The sequence below is a fragment of the Labeo rohita genome, chromosome 6 (assembly GCF_022985175.1).
Source record: "Labeo rohita strain BAU-BD-2019 chromosome 6, IGBB_LRoh.1.0, whole genome shotgun sequence".
Classification (NCBI taxonomy): Eukaryota; Metazoa; Chordata; class Actinopteri; order Cypriniformes; family Cyprinidae; genus Labeo; species Labeo rohita.
In genome coordinates, this window is record NC_066874.1 from 33,013,054 (window position 1) to 33,032,146 (window position 19,093).

A 19,093-nucleotide genomic window follows, 5' to 3' on the forward strand; every position below is an offset into this window, starting at 1 on the left:
TAGACCAAATTAAACAAACTAAATTGGTTGCAAAGTGAGTTTCTTGTTAACTTCAGTTACAAAGCAAAAATACAACATGTGCTTTTATTTTTTAAAACAGTGAACATAAACTAAACCAAGGCTCTAGCCTGTATTTGTGTGTAATATTTCTCTCTCTCTCTCAGTTCATGGATCTGTACTGTCCCTGGCCTCAAATGCCTCATCCAACTATTCGTCGGTGAGTAGAAACTAATGCAGCATATTAAAATCGGGTTGGTTTCTGAGTTTGAATGTTTTTTTATATGAATGACAGTGAACAGAGAACAGAATCTGATGTGACCGGCTCTTTATCTCCTGAAAATTCTTTTAACAACCAGGCTTTTTTCTCTATTTCCTGTCCTTGCTCACTTTCTTGGTCTTTATCTCCAATTTCTGTGTCATGCACTCTCAGACTGAAGAGAGAATGCAAGGAGAGGTAAGAATTTTCTTGAATGGCGCTGTTGTCAGCTTGTCTTTATCCTTCGCTTCCTCTTATTTTCTGCTTTTGCTCAAGAAAAAATAATTTATATTCACTTTTTTGAGACTAATTGTTGTACTAATTCATGACATTTTAATATTAGTCTTTTTGCTGACCATTAATGTCTGTGTTTTGAAAATACCTTGGATTTTTAATGCTTCTAACTCATTCTAACCTCAGCAAATCCGGATCCTGAGGCGTGAGCTGGAGTCGTCTCAGGATAAAGTGGCCAGTCTGACCAACCAACTCTCTGCAAATGTATGTGCAAACACCATTATATACACAACTGCAGATCTAAAATAAAAAAGGCTTATTTTACTGCATGCTATTTTATTGGTATTATTTTAGAGTACCATGTTTCATAATTTCACAGTTCATAATTGCATATTATAGACTTATTAAGCATTTTATTATTTTTTTTTATTTAACACCTTTTTTTTTTTTTACATTTTATTTAATGTTTATATAATTTAATTGTATGTCATACAAATTGCATGTTTGTGTCATAGCAGCTATAAGCAAAAGTCTTCAGACTTAAATGTCCATAATACGTTGTCTGAGTTGTTTGTCATGTCAATGATGTCATCAGCATTTCTACATTCTGACACTTATCTAAACTATTCAGTCATTGCTTGTTTTCCCAGGATTATTAATTGAATAATGAGTGTTGCCATGTAATGTTGATCACTGTAATTCACACTATTTCTAGTTTTTTAAATCCAGATCACTTCCCACTACAAATTCCCACTAACCCAGCCTGCACTGATCTGCTGCTTCAACACAGCTGGCTAAAAAATACACTCACACACTGTCAAATCTGGATGGGATTAGTTTTCCCAGGGGAGTTTGTGTGATTAAACTAATTCTATAAAACACAAACTTACCTAATCACCTCAGGGAAAACTAGTCCTGTCTGAGTAGGGCTCTACAGTGTGCTTTATATGGGTGGAAACGAAAGTGCCTGTTAAACGCACTTGAGAATCACCTCTGGAGGGCCTTTAATGAAACGTTTTAATTTCTGATCCCAATGCATATTTGAATGTGTGTGTGTGTGTGGGATGAGGGTTGTGGCCCTTTAGTCCTAACAGCACTGTCCCTCTCTCCCTGGCTGATGTCCTGTCCCGGCCTCTGATGACTGACTGCTGACTGGGGTTGCTGGCTGTTGCAGGCAGGCCAGGTTTGTTGGACTGTCACTCGCAGCCCCGTCCGTCGCTGTTGCATGTGTCCCCCCGCCCTTAGTGTGGCGCTGACCGATGGTGTGGAGTGGAAGTCATTTATGTTTGCTCAGTGGCTTTCAGGTGTCATCTGGCCGAGTGTTGATGATGTCATAGTGTTGATGCTGGGTGCTGTATCAGGGAACCACAGACAAAGACAGAGTCATGAATGTGCACTAATTGAGGATTAAAAGTTGTTGTTTTTTTATCTGAACTTTACCCAAATCATTTCATTTTTTTTTTGTGTAACTTGTATTGCATAATTTTAAATATTTAGAACATCCTGAAAAACCTCTTAACAATTCCCTGGAACCCACCCAGAATATCCTAGCAATCACTCAAAACATCTTTGGAACACTTGTAATCCCATAGCAACCACCCTAGCAACTGCTTAACAACCACCCAGAACACCCTAGCAACTAAATAGCAACGCCCTAGCAGCCACTCTGAATGCCCTAGGAACTGTGTTGCCAAGGTGTTTCTATGTGGTTGCTAAGGTGTTTCTGAGAGGTTATTAGTTTGTTGCTAGGTGGTTGCTAGAGATGTGTTCTCAGTGGTTGCCAGGGTGTCTCTATGTGGTTGCTAAAGGGTTCTGAGTGATTGTTAGATTGTTGCTAAGTGTTGCTAGAGGTGTGTTCTCAGTGGTTGCCAGGTTGTTTCTATGTGGTTACATGTGCTTGAAAGTGTTCCAAGGGTGTTTTGGGTGGTTGCTAGGTTGTTGAACACATCTCTAGCAACACACTAGTAACCACTCAGAGCACCTTAGCAACCACATAGAAACACCCTGGCAACCACTGAGAACACACCTCTAGCAACACACTAGTAGCCACTCAGAATACCATAGCAGCCATATAGAAACACCTAGCAACACACTAATGATCGCCTAGAACAGCTTAGCAACCATATAGGAACACCCTGGGAGCCACCTAGCAACGAACTAATAACCACTCAAAACACCTTAGCAACCACATAGAAGCACCCTGGCAACCACTGAGAGCACACCTCTAGCAACACACTAGTAACCACTCAGAACACCTTAGCAACCATATAGAAACACCCTGGGAACCACTTGGCAACAAACTAATAACCACTCAGAACACCTTAGCAACCACATAGAAGCACCCTGGCAACCACTGAGAGCACACCTCTAGATACCACCTGGCAACACACTAATAACCACTCAGAACCCTTTAGCAACCACATAGAGACACCCTGGCAACCCCTGGAAACACATCTCTGGCAACCACCTAGCAACAAACTAATACACTTAAACACTTTAGCAGCTGCGCAGCAGCACTACTGTAGCAGCTACTGAGAATATCTGAAAAACTTTCAGAGCAACACCCTAGCAACCACCCAAAACCCTTTGCAATATCATAGCAACCACCTTAGTTACTACCTAGCAACCATCCAAAACACCCTTGGAACACTTTCAAGCACATGTAACCACATAGAAACACCCTGGCAACCACTGAGAGCACACCTCTAGAAACACTTAACAACAGTCTAATAATCACTCAGAACACCTTAGCAACCACATAGAAACACCCTGGCAACCCCTGAGAACACATCTGTGGCAACCACCTAGCAATGAACTAATCTCTCAGAAACACCTTAGCAACCACATAGAAACACCTTGGCGACCGCTGAGAGCACACCTCTAGAAACCACCTAGCAACAAACTAATAATCACTCAGAACACGTTAGCAACCACATAGAAACACCCTGGCAACCACCCACAGCAGCCTAGCGTTACGGCAGAGTTGTTTCTTCAGGAAATGTGCGTGTAGTTGCGTATGTAATGCACTAGCATGCACTGCTGGAGTCACAGTGAGTAGCATGATGGATATTGTATTTTTTATCAGGTTTATTCCATCATTTCTATTTCACACACTCTCTCTTGTAGCGTGTGTGTCGTCACATGGCAACCTCATGGTTTTGTCCCTTCCAGCTTGCAGGTCGTCCTCTATTCACCCTTCATCCATCCATCCATCCATTTCCACAGCCGTACTTGATTCCCGTCCTTTCCCGTCGCTCTTTCCTAGTCCAGATGGAGACACACACAAGTGTGTGTGTGTGTGTAATGATCCGTAGTGTGTGTCAGACACTAACCTGCACCTGTCCCTGTGTCTGCAGGCTAACCTGGTGGCGGCGTTTGAGCAGAGTCTGGCCCTCATGACGGCACGACTGCAGAGTCTGTCAGTCACTTCTGAGCAGAAGGTCAGAAACCACACACTGCAAACAAACTTTTTTGTATCACAGTTTCCACTAAAATATAAAGCAACACAACTATTTTCAACATTTATAATGATAAGAAATGTTTCTGGAACAACAAATCAGCATATTAGAATGATTTCTGAAGGATCATGTGACACTGAAAACTGGCGTAATGGTGCTGAAAATTCAGCTTTGCATCACGTGAATAAATTACATTTTACAAAATATTCAAATGGAAACCAGTTATTTTAAATTGTAATATTTTCTCACAATATTACTGTTTTTACTGTATTTTTGATCAAATAAATGCAGCCTTGGTGAGCATTCTTCTTTCACTCTTCTGACTTATTTAAAAAATTCAAGGCTTTTAAGTAACTGGTTACTAGTTGATTGTTATTACAAATCTGAATACTAAACAGTTTAATCTATGAAATAATGTAAATAAGTTCAGTTTCTATGTACTTCTGTTTTGTAAGTCAGAGATGCACAAAAGGCAGCATTTCATTAAAAATGAAATAAAAATGAATAAAATAAAAGGTTTTAACCACAAAGTGGAATCAGATATGTTCATGTTTTAACATTCAAGTATATCTTTGGCTTCATTTCAGGATTCTGAACTACAGGACCTGAGGGAAACCATAGAAGTCCTAAAGTCCAAGAACACAGAAGCCCAGTCCTTGATTCAAGGGGCCCTCGATGTCCCCGAAACCACACCCAAAGGTTTTTTTTTTTCTTCATTTATGTGCATGACATTCCTTTTTACTGGTTTTTAGACTTTTTTGTTAAACTTAATGAAAGTGTCTGCTAAATAAACACTGATTTTTCCCTCAGAGCTGCAGATCGACCGGCAGAACTCGTCAGAGAGCATCTCCAGTCTGAACAGCATCACCAGTCACTCCAGCGCAGGCAGCCTCAAGGAACAGGAGGCCAAGAAGAAGAAAAAAAAGAGCTGGGTGAGGATGTGAACAGGAAATGAACAATTTCAGATGGTTTCATCTTGGGTTCATGCTGCTCCAGACTGCTCATTTAGCTGATCTAATATATGTGATGTAGATGTAGATGGTCTGTTGCAACATTGCGATTAAGTATGACTGTGATCTCTTCCCTATGCTTTCCTGCTCCCTATTTTACAGGTCTATGAGGTGAGTTGTTTTCCCAGCCCATCCTACCCACATCCATCACAATCACAGCATACTTGATCCTTTTAAAGAAACAATCGATGTCTTCTTTGCCATTGTTATTATGTGGTCAAAAACTCAGTCAATATAAATAATTGTGCAGTATAGTCTGAGAAGTATGCTTTCAGGTTTAGAATCTGCCTCGTTTATTTAAAGGATGAGTTTGTGTTTTAGTAGAATGCAATGCAATATACTGCACAATATATTAAGACATATTGACTGAAAAATGAATTTTAATTGGTTTAAATGTCCTAATAATCTCCATCATTTCATGCAGTCTTGTTTGACATGTGCTTTGTGAATAATACTGTCATAATGCCTGAAACAAGCATATTATTACATTATTATAAACCTTGCTATGTTACTATTATTTGTATACCATTATAGTATTTATTAATATTTGGAATCATTTATTGTTATATATTTCAGTCAATTTAATTTATAATTCAATTGAATTTATTTCCATTTTAGATTTAGTAATTTTGTTATGTGCTTTTGTCATTTTTAATTTTTTTATTTGTTTTGGGGGTATGATATGATATGATATGATTGTTGGTTTAGCAACCAACTGAAACAAATAAGTTTAAAAAAAATAAGACTGAAATAGAAATAAATGTTACATATACATTAAATATATATTTAATGTATATGTAACATTTATTTCTATTTCAGTCTTATTTTTTTAAAAACTTATTTGTTTCAGTTGGTTGCTAAGCCAACATTTCTAATTTCATGTAATTTAATTTAAAAGTCATTTAATTTAATGTATATTTTTCATTTAATGTTTTTATTTTATTTTATTTATTTTTTTGTATTTTTTTTTTCAGTTACCAATTTACTAAATTACCGATTTGTAATAGTTTTTTGTTTTAGACATTGCACTACTAATGCTAATTGACTGCTTTGCTTGAAAAAAAATTCATTTTTGTGCCATCAGCATATCAAATCATATATGCCACCGCTGTGATTTTTATTTTGCTTTTTGCTGCCATTATGAATCCAAACCATCTATACTAACACTGTGAATTCATACTTGTTTTTAAAAGGCTATGAAGTAGTTGATTTAGTTGACCCATATTTTCTACTGTAAATGTAGTTGAGGAGCTCCTTCAACAAGGCCTTCAGTAAAAAGGGATCCAAAGCGCCATATGCTGATATAGAGGAGATCGCAACCCCGGTCACGTCCGCCCCATCTTCACCCAAAATCCAACATAATGTGGATAATGTCTCCGCAAAGGCCTCGACCTCAACATCAGAGTAGGAAAACCAATTGTTGACATCTACTTCACAAGATAATTTGAATTATTCAGCATCCACCTTTCATAGTTATAACTTGATGATGGTATTTACGTCAGATCGTGCGATGGCCGTGAGGAAACTGAGCAAGAAGAGAAAGTGGTGTCAGAGTTACGCTCGGAACTATGGGAGAAGGAGCGCAAGCTGACGGACATCCGTTTGGAGGCGCTAAGCTCCGCCCATCAGCTGGAGCAGCTGCAGGAGGCCATGACCAACATGCAGGTGTGTGAGACACTGTTTAGATTAACACAAATTCAAAAGTTATATTAGCTTATTAATGAGAATACTTGCGTTTTTTTAATTGCAATTTAAATCTCTTAATAAATGCATTGACAGATTACGGTGGAAAACCTGAAGGCGGAGAATGACCAGCTGAAGACGGGTGGCCCCTCCTCCAGACCCCCAAGCTCCACCTCCCAGTCCTCTGGGCTCGGTTCATTGGGCGTCTCATCACCACGGCAATCGGTGTCGTCTTTTGGCAAAACCGGCACGGGGCAAAATGATCCTTACCCAGGTCACACATTTACACACAGAGATTTCATGCATAAAATGTGTAATTTTCACATCCAAGTGCTCTTGAATTCTACACTTTCTCACTGTAGTTTCCATTCGTCTCGCAGATGTCTTTCAAAGCCCCACCACGACTTTGCAGAAGGATGAAAGTCTCGTCAGAGTGTTGGTCCGCATACCCAATCAGCATCTATTTAAAGACGTGAGTGCTTTACACAAGCATCTTCATCCTGATGAATCTGCTGATAATTAAATTCTGACTGGACGAGCCACATACTATATAGAATACTAATTTGTATTTACATACCAATGTTATTTACAATTGTCAGTGTACTATTTTTATTCTGTATATTCTATATTTTCTATATATAATGTAGCCTGTTTATAAATATTTTTAATTATATTTTATTTTTATATTTTAATTTTAGTTTACGTTTTAGTAATTTGGATATGTGCTGTGACATTTTTATTATTTTTGTTTTTTATAATATATACTCTGCCGTTCAAAAGTTTGGGATAAGTAAGATTTTTAATGTTTTTAAGGCTCTTTAAGGCTGTATTTATTTGATTAAAAATACAGAAAAAACAGTAATATTGTGAAAAATTATTGCAATTTCTATGCTTGGTTTCCTATTTTAATATACTTTAAAATATAATTTATTTCTGTGACACAGTGCTGAATTTTCATAAGTCATTACTCCAGTCTTCAGTGTGACAGTTATGCAGTTATCAGTGTTGAAACTGTTGTGATGCTTAATATTAATATTTTTTGGAAACTGTGATACTTTTTTCTTTGAGTCTTTGGTGAATAAAAAGTTTAAAAGAACAGCATTTATCCTTTCTAACAATGTAAGTCTTTACTATCACTTTTTATCCATTTAACATATCCATGCTGAATAAAAGTATTAATTTCTTTAAAAAGCAAAAACCTTTGAATAGTACTGTATGTTGTAACATTAAATTTCTATTTTGAATAAACACTGTTCTTTTTAACTTTACATTTATCCAAGAATCCTGAAAAAAGTATCACAGGTCCCAAAAATATTAAGCAACACAATTGTTTCCAACATTAATAATAAATCAGCATGTTAGAATGATTTCTGAAGGATCATGTGACACTTAAGACTGAAGTAATGGCTGATAAAAATTCAGCTTTTTTTCATAGGAATAAATTCTATTTTAAAGTATATTAAAATAGAAAACTGTTATTTTAAATTGCAATAATATTTCACAAAATTACAGGCTTTTCTGTATTTTTGATCAAATACATGCAGCCTGGATGAGCATGAGAAACATCTTTAAAAAAATGTATATGTAGTTTTCATTTATTTTATTTAAGTTTAAATAATTTAGTACTCCAGTTGTTTTATTTTCGACTTTATTTCAGTTAACAAAAACAATTATTATTAAATTAAACCATTTTATAAAAAATGTATTTATATGGTTGTTATAATTGTAATATTTTAAAATAATATTTAATAAAATAAAGACAATATTAATATTTAATAATTATTGTTTTATATTTAAAAATTTAAATAAATATTCAATTTAATTATTTCTGTAAATATGTTGTTTAACAACTGTAAACAACCTTTTGATCTTCTTCAACGTTTTAATGTCTCATTCAGGAGGTGAAACAGATTGAGTTTTTCATTGGCGCGGTTAAAATCAGCGGACGGACAGACTGGTTTTCTCTGGACTCTGCAGTTATCCAGGCTTTTAAAGTAAGTGCCATCTGCTGTCTTCAGAGTGACAGAAACATCCACACATTTAGATATAAAATAAAACATACTTTCAGGATGTGAAAAGCTCTTATCTTGTCCCCATGTGTCTGTAGGAGTATTTAGCAGTGGTGGACCCCGGATCCAGTCTCGGTCTCTCTCAGGACTCCATCTACAGCTACAGCCTAAGCCATCTAAAGAGGGTTCTGGGAGCGCAGCCGCCCGAGACGCCTCCTGTGCGCCTCTACACCAAAGGCTCGTCCTGCATCAGCGTGGCTCTGAAAGGTCAGTGTGTTGAAGTTAGTGATGACAATGGAATGGTACTGTACATGTCAACTCCAAAACTGATTTTCCACTGTTTAGAGATATTAGGGGTGTAACGGTACACGTATTCGTACTGAAATTTTTTGGTACGGATCTTTCATTTTGGTACGCATGTGCAACATTTTTTCCCCCAGGAAATTCAAACAATAAATGGCGTTTTGACAGTCTTTGATGTGGCATGACAGATCACTGTATAAACACCTCAGAGAGCTGCTTCGGGAATGGTTCAGAAAGTGGTTCAGAGAGTCGAGAGAATATTATTTCGTGAAATATTACACTTTAGCCGTTAATCTTAATTATGTAATGTATGTTTAAATTAATCTATTATGAAACATGTTATGACAGCCACTGTGTAATTGAATATATTTTAACAAATAGAAATTTTAGAATTTATGCATTAATTTAAAAACTGCATTATGTGCAATTTACATGTTTGCATACATTTATTATGTTAAGTTTTGATTATTATATTTAAAAATAAATAGTAATTAAATCTAAGTTTGGGTTAAATTGTTAATTTTAAACTTATAATGCAAAGGGCTCCCTATAGTTTAAAGCATAAGATGAAGAAAATTTTGATTATAATGGAATGTATTTTAAAAAAAAAGCGCAACATGTTCAGTAAACCACTTTTAAAAAAAACCTTAGTTTTTGCCAAACCGTCATGTTTTTGTACCGTTACACCCCTAATATATATATTAGAGTGCTCAAAGTGTTTTTTTGCAGTTCAGAAGCTAGTAAATGCTCTGACAGCATTTCTCCTTACAAACTGTGAGACATTATTTTCTGATTTCCATCTTCAATAACCGTAAACAATACAAACTCCCACAGTGTGAATGAGGCAGTGTGAATGAGGTATTTTCATATCTCAAACCCCCAGAGTAGAGCAATATAGCACTAATGTTTCTCAGTCCAAAGGCAGCCAGCAGGAGGTGTGATTGAACAGCAGAACGCTGCCGCCCACCTCCAACCCCATCATTCCTGAGCTCACATCTGATATATGACCCAGGGAATTGGGGCCATTACCCAGACTCCTCTGGGCTTGGCTAGGCGTTATTTTAAGCGCAGACTGCAATTCTGTGTTGTTTATTGAGGCGGTGTGATGCTATAGACCACCCAGACTAAAGAAAACACAGTCATTTGCCCGTTTTCTCACGGTGAAAATGTGTGTTCCTTTCTGGGTATCATTTAAAGGGTTACTCCACCCCACAATATCCATATTTAAAACGTAAGAATCACTTTAATCTAGCTTGCATTGTTATTTGCATTGTACTGATATTTCACTGTTGTCCCTGTATTTAGGACTGAAGGAGAAGTGTGTGGACGTTCTGGTGTTTGAGACGCTCATCCCCAAGCCCATGATGCAGCATTACATCAGTCTGCTGCTCAAGCACCGGCGGTTGATCTTATCGGGCCCCAGCGGCACAGGAAAGAGCTACCTCACCAACCGCCTTGCCGAGTACCTGGTGGAGCGCAGCGCTCGAGAGGTTACGCCCGCCATCACCACCACCTTCAACATGCACCGCCAGTCCTGCAAGGTACACAGAGCAGCCAAAACACAGACACCTGAATAAATGATATTCATATTTATAGATGTTCCCATAATTAATATTAACACTATCAGATGAGAACAAAACTTGAGCTGAATTGAGCTGGATAATGACACTTTGGTCTTCTATAGAGCAGTTTTCTAGCGGAAATTGAAGTCATTTTACAGTTACTGAATTTTGATGAGATTACTGAACTGAATTGAATCACTGAGGTGAATAATGAAATGATTTCTGAAGGAACATGTGACACTGAAAACTGGAGTAATGATGCTGAAAATTCATGTTGCATCAAAGGAATAAATTAAATTTTTAAAAATTAAAAAATTGTAATCAAATAAATGCAGCCTTGGTGAGCAAAAAAATACTTAAAAAAACATTTTTAAAAATTGCACCGATCTAAAACGTTTAAACAGTAGTGTGTATTAATATTATTTATATTAAATAATATTATGCAAAATAAATAATAAAAATAAAAATAATATTATTATATTATTATATAAAAAAAATAATATATTTTGTAATATACACATATAGTAAAACCATAATAAACATCTTTCTTATTTTTGAAACTTGGTATTGTGAGTAGATGACTCTTGTATGAATCAAATTTGTTTCATAATTGATAAACTTTGCATCATGGATCAGTGTTACTGAACTAAATTAATTCAGCACTGCACTGAATTGAGCTGCAAAATGACATTGTCTTCTGTAAAGCAGAATTTTATGTCATTTTCTATTTTAGGAAGATAAATAGTAAATTTAGTATATTTATGTAATACATTACTCTAAAGATATTTTTTTTAAATGAATAATGACACTTTTGTCTTCTATGCAGCTACTTTACAAGTAAAATTGATATATTTAGTTAAAAACTGATATATTTAGTAAAATTTCCAGTTATTTTTTGTTTGTTACTGTGAAGCTGCTTTGAAACAATCTGTGTTGTATAAAGTAATATAGAAATAAATTTCAAGTTGACTTGACTGTGGTTTTGTCTTTTTATCTCAATAGGATCTTCAGCTCTATCTGTCCAATCTGGCCAATCAGATCGATCGGGAGAGCAACACAGCTGAAATCCCATTGGTTGTCATCTTGGATGATGTGCATGATGCAACATCCCTCAGTGAACTTGTTAATGGTGCTTTAACCTGTAAATATCATAAATGGTGAGTGTAAAGTCTACACCAAAATGACTAGCGGGTTTCCCAGTCATTTTAAAGGTGTCAAGAGCTATTTTGTTTCTCTTTTTCAGTCCATACATAATAGGGACAACCAATCAGCCAGTGAAGATGACCCCTAACCATGGCCTACACCTCAGCTTCAGGTAGGTACCGACTGACATATACAAGGTCCTTTTGGCTTCCTGTCGAGCGTCAGTGGGAAACAGCTGTGATGTGTTGCTCGTCCAGATTGAGGATCATGTGCTTTTGTTTTGATTGCCACTTTGGGTGCTTGCCTAACACATGCTCACCTTCACACTGGTTATATATGCAAAAGGATGCCTACATTTTATATTTTATAGTGTTAAAAATGTGTATTTTATTATGCCTTGTATGGCCTAACTCACGTTTTCAACAAATAATCACAAACCATCTCGATTAATGCATCCTTGCTGGATAAAATTATTAATAAAAAAAAAAATACTGACCAAAAAAACTTTTAAATGGTACTGTATTTCTCAGTTATCATATTTGTTTTATTTATTTCCTCTATACAGAATGGTGACGTTTTCCAATAACGTCGAGCCAGCAAACGGGTTCCTGGTACGTTACTTGCACAGAAAGCTTATGGAGGCCGAGGATCCCAGGAGTGTGAAGAATGAAGATCTGCTGAGGGTGTTGGACTGGGTTCCCAGACTCTGGTACCACCTCCACACCTTCTTGGAGAAACACAGCACCTCTGATTTCCTCATTGGTAATTTCCATTATTATATCAGCACCGTATTGGATTAGAATGAAAAGGCATTTAATTCAATAACAAACTTGATGTGCCTAATAAAGTGAGTTATTTCAATCTGTGTTGCCATAGGTCCCTGCTTTTTCCTGTCCTGTCCAGTTACAGTAGAGGAATTCCGCACGTGGTTTATAGATCTTTGGAATCACTCAATCATCCCATACCTGCAGGAAGGAGCCAAAGATGGCATTAAGGTGGGTCAAAGAAAAAATAAGCAGCCATTTTACATATTGATCAGAATGCCCCTTTTTATGCTGAATGAGTGTGAATGTGTGCATCTGCAGGTTCACGGGCAGAAGTCGGTGTGGGAGGATCCGGTGGAGTGGGTCAGAGGATCTTTGCCTTGGCCGTCTGCTCAGCAAGACCAGGCCAAACTCTTTCATCTGCCTCCCCCGAGCACAGGCCCCGGCAGCCCCAGTCAACCAGGAGACGATCGGCCACATAAGGAGACGCCGCCCAGCTCCGTCGAGTCAGATCCACTGGTCAGTGTGTGGATTAGGGCCAGAATTTAAATACATAAATCTATATAGAATGTGGAGTATGTACAGTTGAGGTCAAAAGTAAACCTTGCAGAGTCTGCAAAATGTTAATTATTCGACCAAAATAAGAGGGATCATACAAAATGTGTGTTATTTTTAGAAAATAAGAAAAATGTACATTTTCATACTGTTCAAAAGCTTTTCACTGTGTTGAATGACAGCTTTTTTGTTTAGCGATAGTTATTCATGAGTCCCTTGTTTGCTGAGTCCCTCAGTTGTCCTCAGTGTGAAAATATGGATCTCAAAATCATACAGTCATTGTTGGAAAGGATTCAAATACACAAAAATGCTGAAAAACCAAAGAATTTGTGAGACCTGAAGGATTTTTCTGAAGAACAGCAGGCAGTTTAACAACTATCACTAAAAAAACAAAAAAAACAACACAACACAGTATTAAGAATGAAGCGTATGTAAACTTTTGAACGGGGTCATTTTTATAAATTCAGCTATTATTTTCTCTTGTGGACTATATGTGAATACCTTTTATGTGAAATATCTTATTCAGGTCAGTACTAAATAAAAAATAAAATTTTTTTGAATTTTGTATGATCCCTCTTATTTTGGTAAAATAATTAACACTTTGCAGATTCTGCAAGGTGTATGTAAACTTATGACCTCAACCTACAGTATGTGTGTCTAATCATTAAGGCACAAACAGGAAATGAATAGATGCAATCGGAATAAATTTAATTACTTTCCCTTGAAAAAGGGTTTACTTTATTTTTTCTATATTAAACAATAGTGAATTTATATATGCACAATTTAAAAATATTAGTTTATTCCTTAGTGGATAAACATTCATTAAAACAAGTGCTAAATATGTATTTAATAGCTTCCCCCATATCAGTGCATACCACATGAGAAACTTCTCATTATTTTCTCGCTCCTGTAATCTCAACTCTTTTCCCAGATGGCTATGCTGTTAAAACTACAAGAGGCTGCCAATTACATTGAGTCACCGGAGAAAGAAACAGATCCAAAACTCCCTCCTCTCTGAACATCCGACTGACGTCCCCGTCATCTCCTCCATCTCTCCTGCCGTCCATGTCGAGGTCCAAACCCAAACAGCTGCCCCACACCTGCAGATGACACTGTACTGTTACTATAAATGCTGTTAGTGCATTCACCCACTCGCATTTATCATATTATCCATCCCACCTTTTTTAATTTCAATCAGATGTCCCTTACAGAAAAGTATTGTGGTGGTACCGTGGTTCAGTGATGGTAATACTGTGGTACTTTCTCATATGGGTGGGTAGTTGACTTGTTCTGCAGTATGACATGCTATACAACCATTTTAAACAGCATTTTGCTCTGTCAAGGTTATGCATGCAGCATGCATAATAATGAGCTCTTATGAATCGTAAGACTACATGGAGTATTTGTACTTATAAAAACAGATTTGTTGCACCTCAGGACTTTTAAAATAAACTAGTGATGGCAAAAATAGTGGTTAAAATGATTAAAACTCATTACAGCACCTAAATCTGCACTTTTCCTTATGCATTTATTTAAACTTTTGAAAAATAGTTTAAATATTGGTGGTGATCCATAAAACTATCCATATACCATGGTGCTGAGTAAAGAACATGGTATTATCATGTTTACCATTGTACTTTTATGTAAGGGCTTACAAAAACACGATTTCGTCATGAAACGTAACGCTTTCTCCTAAAAAAAAATGACAGAAATGATCATTTTATAGCACTTCTATCTACGTATTTCTGTTTGCGGACACTTTAGTACAGATGTAAATTCTCTTTGCGGGAACCTTTACTGTTCCACTGCTGCCCGTATTAACAAGTCAACAATACTGGTGCTAAAATCACTAGTGTGCATGTGGGACTTCATCTCGTGGTCATGAATAAGAGCCAACATGGGAGATATTGGGAAATATTCTGTCTCGCTTAATGATGTAACACTTCACAGGCCACTTTTAGCCTATGCTGCTTTTTGTACGTTTCATTTTTTTTCACGTTTGAATACGGCCACAGCATAAGCCCCAGAAACACTTATGCAGACTGCGTTACACTTTTTCTTCCTCTTTCTAACACAGTGAATGCCTTATAACAGATTCTAAGTGTGCTGTCATGTTCCCTCCTCACTCTAGTCTGTAGGGGGCAGAGTTGAGCAAAGATCAGAAATGAATAGGCACCTTTCAGTTGATGAGTGTGAATCTGAATTAAATTGGCAACAGGATGCTGGATTTGAGTTTGATTTGAAACAAGTGGAATTTACTGAATTGTAGAATACTGAAATCTGTTAGATTTCATTTGATGTTGTCAAAAAACGTATTAATTAATTCTGTTTTAATTCTAAACCCTTAAATTCTGCATCCTGTTTTAACCCTGATAAGGGAAGCGTTCTCAAAACTAAAGCTTGCGTTCCCTCAAAAGTTGCCACAGTCTGCAAAAGCACCTCGCTAACACGCTGCAAAGATAATTTGCATTCGGAGAGACGTCCCGACCACAAACGGACGTTTTTGTGCACTTTGATTTACTGTAATGGTACTGTAGTGACGTTCTACTTGGCTTTGACACTGATCTCAGCTCAGGGGTTTGGTTATCTCAGGCCTCTAATTAGATTCAATACAGCCACTTTCTCAGTTACTGCTCTCTTTGTAGCAAATGGTGCAATGTAGAAAACCAAATACTCAGTGCTTTATTCAGTACGAGCCTTTTATTTGACGAGACGATCACCCCGATAAAGTGCACACGGATGTGAAGATGAAGATTATCTTTGATTATTTGGTGCTATCCAGTATCACTATTGGAAAACATGACTTGGTTTAGCAAAAATCTCACTTGACATCCTATAGCCTTAGTCTTGTGGCATTTAAGGGCATCTTTAGGTACAACCAAGTGATCATTTTATTTACACAATCCTTTTAGTGGTAGTTTTAGAGCTGTAAGCATTAAGTTTCTATAGACGTAGTTTAATCATCACACTAAAAATCCACCACGAAATTGTCGTCAAAGTAAATCAACCCTCTTTTTTAATGATAACCTAAAAACATATCAAACACAGCGTTTCTCTCAAGCTTACGATTAATATCAAAGTCGGCAGTACTGTAGAGCATAACATCCTCAACGCTCACATAGAAGAGGATTCGCTCACAGAAAGCAGTGGTGGACCAGTAATTTCCCATCTCTGTACCTGAAACTAATATCCAAACATGCATGTTGGTAAGATCTGGGCTATTAAGGTAAAATATAACTCAAATCATTCCATTCCTTTCTATTCATCTATACTGCATTATCATTACTCTACAGTGTAAATATGATTTTCGTAGTTCCTTCTTCAAGAAATGAGGGTTGTGGAGTTTATTAGCCAAATAGAGAGATTGTAATGTTCAAGATGGCAAAATGATTTTGTTTTTTTAGCCTCCTTCAGTTGCGCTGCTACTGCTGCTTTAAGTCTAATACGTGACATTTATATTTGATTACATTCCAGACATAAGACAGTGTGTCAATGGCTTTTGTTGCTCATCTGCTGAAGATCACAGTTCATTTGTTGCTGCTGCAACAAAATATTACATTTCATAACCGCGGCATGTTGGTGAATTACCACCGATATTGAATCTGGATCTAATCATTGAGGGAATACATCTCATTGGAGCAGGTAGAGTGTTTTCATCAGCAGCAAGACGTTTATTAGTGTGACTAAAGCCGCTGTGCACTGTCTGCATCATGTTCCTGGTTATTGTGCCTGTAACCGTGTGATAGCTGTGCTGTGTTGTGCAAAGTCCCATTTAATGCGACAATTCAGCAACTTTTTAGTCTACTTTGTCTGTTCTGGAATTGTAATGACAGCACATGGATGGTGACTGCATAGTAAAACTGGATTTTTACAATGATTTCACTGTCGTTAATGAGCTTTGGTTTGTCTGCATCTGTTGCCGTTTTCACTTTTTAATGCACCTTTTTTTATGTACTATATTGTTGCAATAATTTGTCATGTGTGTTAGAGTCAGGTACTCCATGGGATAAAGACTTTGAGTGATTGTATGCCTTGATGGTGCTGTCTTGAGGTCTTGGGCAACTCGTGAACGAACCTATGGATCTTTAATATCAGGTGGTTTGGTTTTATGTAAAGTATTTCAAAGAGGACCAATGGAAAATACACGTGTAAAGCTATTACAGATACAAAGTGGTGAGAAGTTGCTGAATCGTCCCTTCACTTCATGCAATGCTTGATATTGATTCAGAAGTCCAACACTATTGCATAAAAGGTAATATGACGGTAGAAGATGTAAGTAAAAACGTGCAATGGGTTTCTAAATGTCGTAAACGCATGTGAAGCAGAATTACGGATGTGTTCTACCTAATTTGGGGTCGTATAAAAGGAATGACATTGCTTTCTTTTTATTGTAATGTTCCCCCAAATGATTGTTTGTACGACTTCAGTTCCATTTTGTACAGAACGTTATAAATGTAAACATTGTACATAGCGTGGCCCTGCATTTGCAACAACAATCATTTAAGAAAAAACATAATGTCATTAAGAAATGTGGTTTGTAAGGAAGACTTGTGGTTTTGTTACCGATGGAGTGGCCCAGTACACGAGAACTGGCATGCTTCGGATGTTCGTGATGACCACCAAGACGTTGTCCATCTGTCATAATAAAACCACAACGTTCGTTAAGTGTGTTCTTTGTCGTGTCTTATGTTTTCTAAATGCTGGAGTTCAAGTAAACAGAGTACAAAATGTTTAATGTATAATGCATTTTTAATTGTTCAGAGTTAAATCTATCAAACTTTGATTTAGCATTCTGTAGAAAGTCATGGAGACACACAAATACCAGTGTTTACAGACGTAGGTAAATTTTGTACATCCAACACCCAAAAATGAAAATTCCATAATTATTTACTAAGCCTCAAGTTGTTTCAAAGCTGTATGAGTGTTTTCCTTCTACAGAACACAAAAGATATTTTGAAAAACATTGGTAACCAAACAGTTGCTGGGTAACGTAATTTTTGATTAGTAATATGCATTGCTAAGAGCTTCATTTGGACAACTTTAAAGGCAATTTTCTCAGTATTTAGATTTTGTTGCACCCTCAGAGTCCAGATTTGCAAGTAGTTGTATCTCAGCCAAATATTATCCTAACCTAACAAACTATATATCAATGGAAAGCTTTAATCTCAATTTCCAAAAATGTACCCTTAAGACTGGTTTTGTGGTCTATGGTCACATATAGTGTTGTATCTTGAGATCTTTTCTTACTTAATACAAACGTCTGCATACTGTTAAGGTTACCACCTCACGCAAATGCGTTTTTTGTGTATTTTTTGCTAATGAATATTTGGTCTTGCAAATGCAGGGCCAATATATGTTCTAACTAATCTACCTTTTATTTGTTTTCTAAAACATTTAAATTGTGTTTAAGTCATGTCATTTGTGGAATTCATTTTCTTTATGCAAAATATTTTTCATCTCATGATGTTTTGATGCTTTTGTGAGATTCGCTCTAGCATTTGCAATAAATAAAACAAACTGCTGCATATTATTGCTGTAGTTGCCACCTGATGCAAACACGATTTCTGTGTGGAGCTTATATTTAGCAAATACATTCACCTTATTTTTCCCCTAAGAGCTGGTGTGGCCATTTGTAAGTTTTATGGTTCTGGCTTCCAGTCTTATCCACCTCCAGCTAATTTTACTATAGCTGTACAAAACAGCTCATTTTGCTGATTGACATTGCAAATTAATGTGTCTTACCATATTGTTTTACTGTATAATCTTAATTATGAAGACATTGGTTTGTAGTGTAAACAGTTTTACTATTTACTGCACCTTGATATTCTTCTTCTTTCCTTATAGCAGCTAATGAACCGGAAATCCCGCCCATAGGCTTACTTCCGCCTTAAAGAATAAGGTGGATAGGGAAACAAGGATAACAACCCTGGTGAAAAAACCAGCATATGCTGGTAGGTATGTTTTGATGCTGGGATGCTGGTTAGGTAGGTTTTGATGCTGGTTTAAGCTGGTCCTTTGCTGGTTTATGCTGGTCATGTTGCTGGTCAAGGACCAGCATAAACCAGCAAAGGACCAGCTTAAACCAGCATCAAAACCTACCTAACCAGCATCCCAGC

At 36.8% G+C, this 19,093-nt stretch overlaps 1 protein-coding gene across 11 annotated transcripts in view; it reads left to right on the plus strand.

The window, feature by feature from the left end:
- The window catches only part of nav1b (neuron navigator 1b), a 108,783-nt gene extending 91,141 nt beyond the window's left edge, over nucleotides 1-17,642 (plus strand). For 8 of the 11 annotated variants that reach the window (XM_051112804.1, XM_051112803.1, XM_051112802.1 and 5 more), the window contains 19 exons: nucleotides 165-217; nucleotides 431-454; nucleotides 677-754; nucleotides 3,847-3,930; nucleotides 4,536-4,647; nucleotides 4,759-4,880; nucleotides 6,202-6,362; nucleotides 6,461-6,623; nucleotides 6,738-6,915; nucleotides 7,022-7,113; nucleotides 8,540-8,635; nucleotides 8,749-8,917; nucleotides 10,259-10,494; nucleotides 11,518-11,672; nucleotides 11,759-11,830; nucleotides 12,224-12,420; nucleotides 12,535-12,653; nucleotides 12,744-12,941; nucleotides 13,909-17,642. In XM_051112804.1, the coding sequence (XP_050968761.1) occupies nucleotides 165-217; nucleotides 431-454; nucleotides 677-754; nucleotides 3,847-3,930; nucleotides 4,536-4,647; nucleotides 4,759-4,880; nucleotides 6,202-6,362; nucleotides 6,461-6,623; nucleotides 6,738-6,915; nucleotides 7,022-7,113; nucleotides 8,540-8,635; nucleotides 8,749-8,917; nucleotides 10,259-10,494; nucleotides 11,518-11,672; nucleotides 11,759-11,830; nucleotides 12,224-12,420; nucleotides 12,535-12,653; nucleotides 12,744-12,941; nucleotides 13,909-13,995 (2,396 nt within the window). In that variant the 3' untranslated portion in view covers nucleotides 13,996-17,642. The remainder of the gene's footprint in view (nucleotides 1-164; nucleotides 218-430; nucleotides 455-676; nucleotides 755-3,846; nucleotides 3,931-4,535; nucleotides 4,648-4,758; nucleotides 4,881-6,201; nucleotides 6,363-6,460; nucleotides 6,624-6,737; nucleotides 6,916-7,021; nucleotides 7,114-8,539; nucleotides 8,636-8,748; nucleotides 8,918-10,258; nucleotides 10,495-11,517; nucleotides 11,673-11,758; nucleotides 11,831-12,223; nucleotides 12,421-12,534; nucleotides 12,654-12,743; nucleotides 12,942-13,908) is intronic. The other 3 variants (XM_051112807.1, XM_051112812.1, XM_051112809.1) reach the window with 2 other exon arrangements.
- The last annotated feature ends 1,451 nt before the right edge of the window (nucleotides 17,643-19,093 follow it).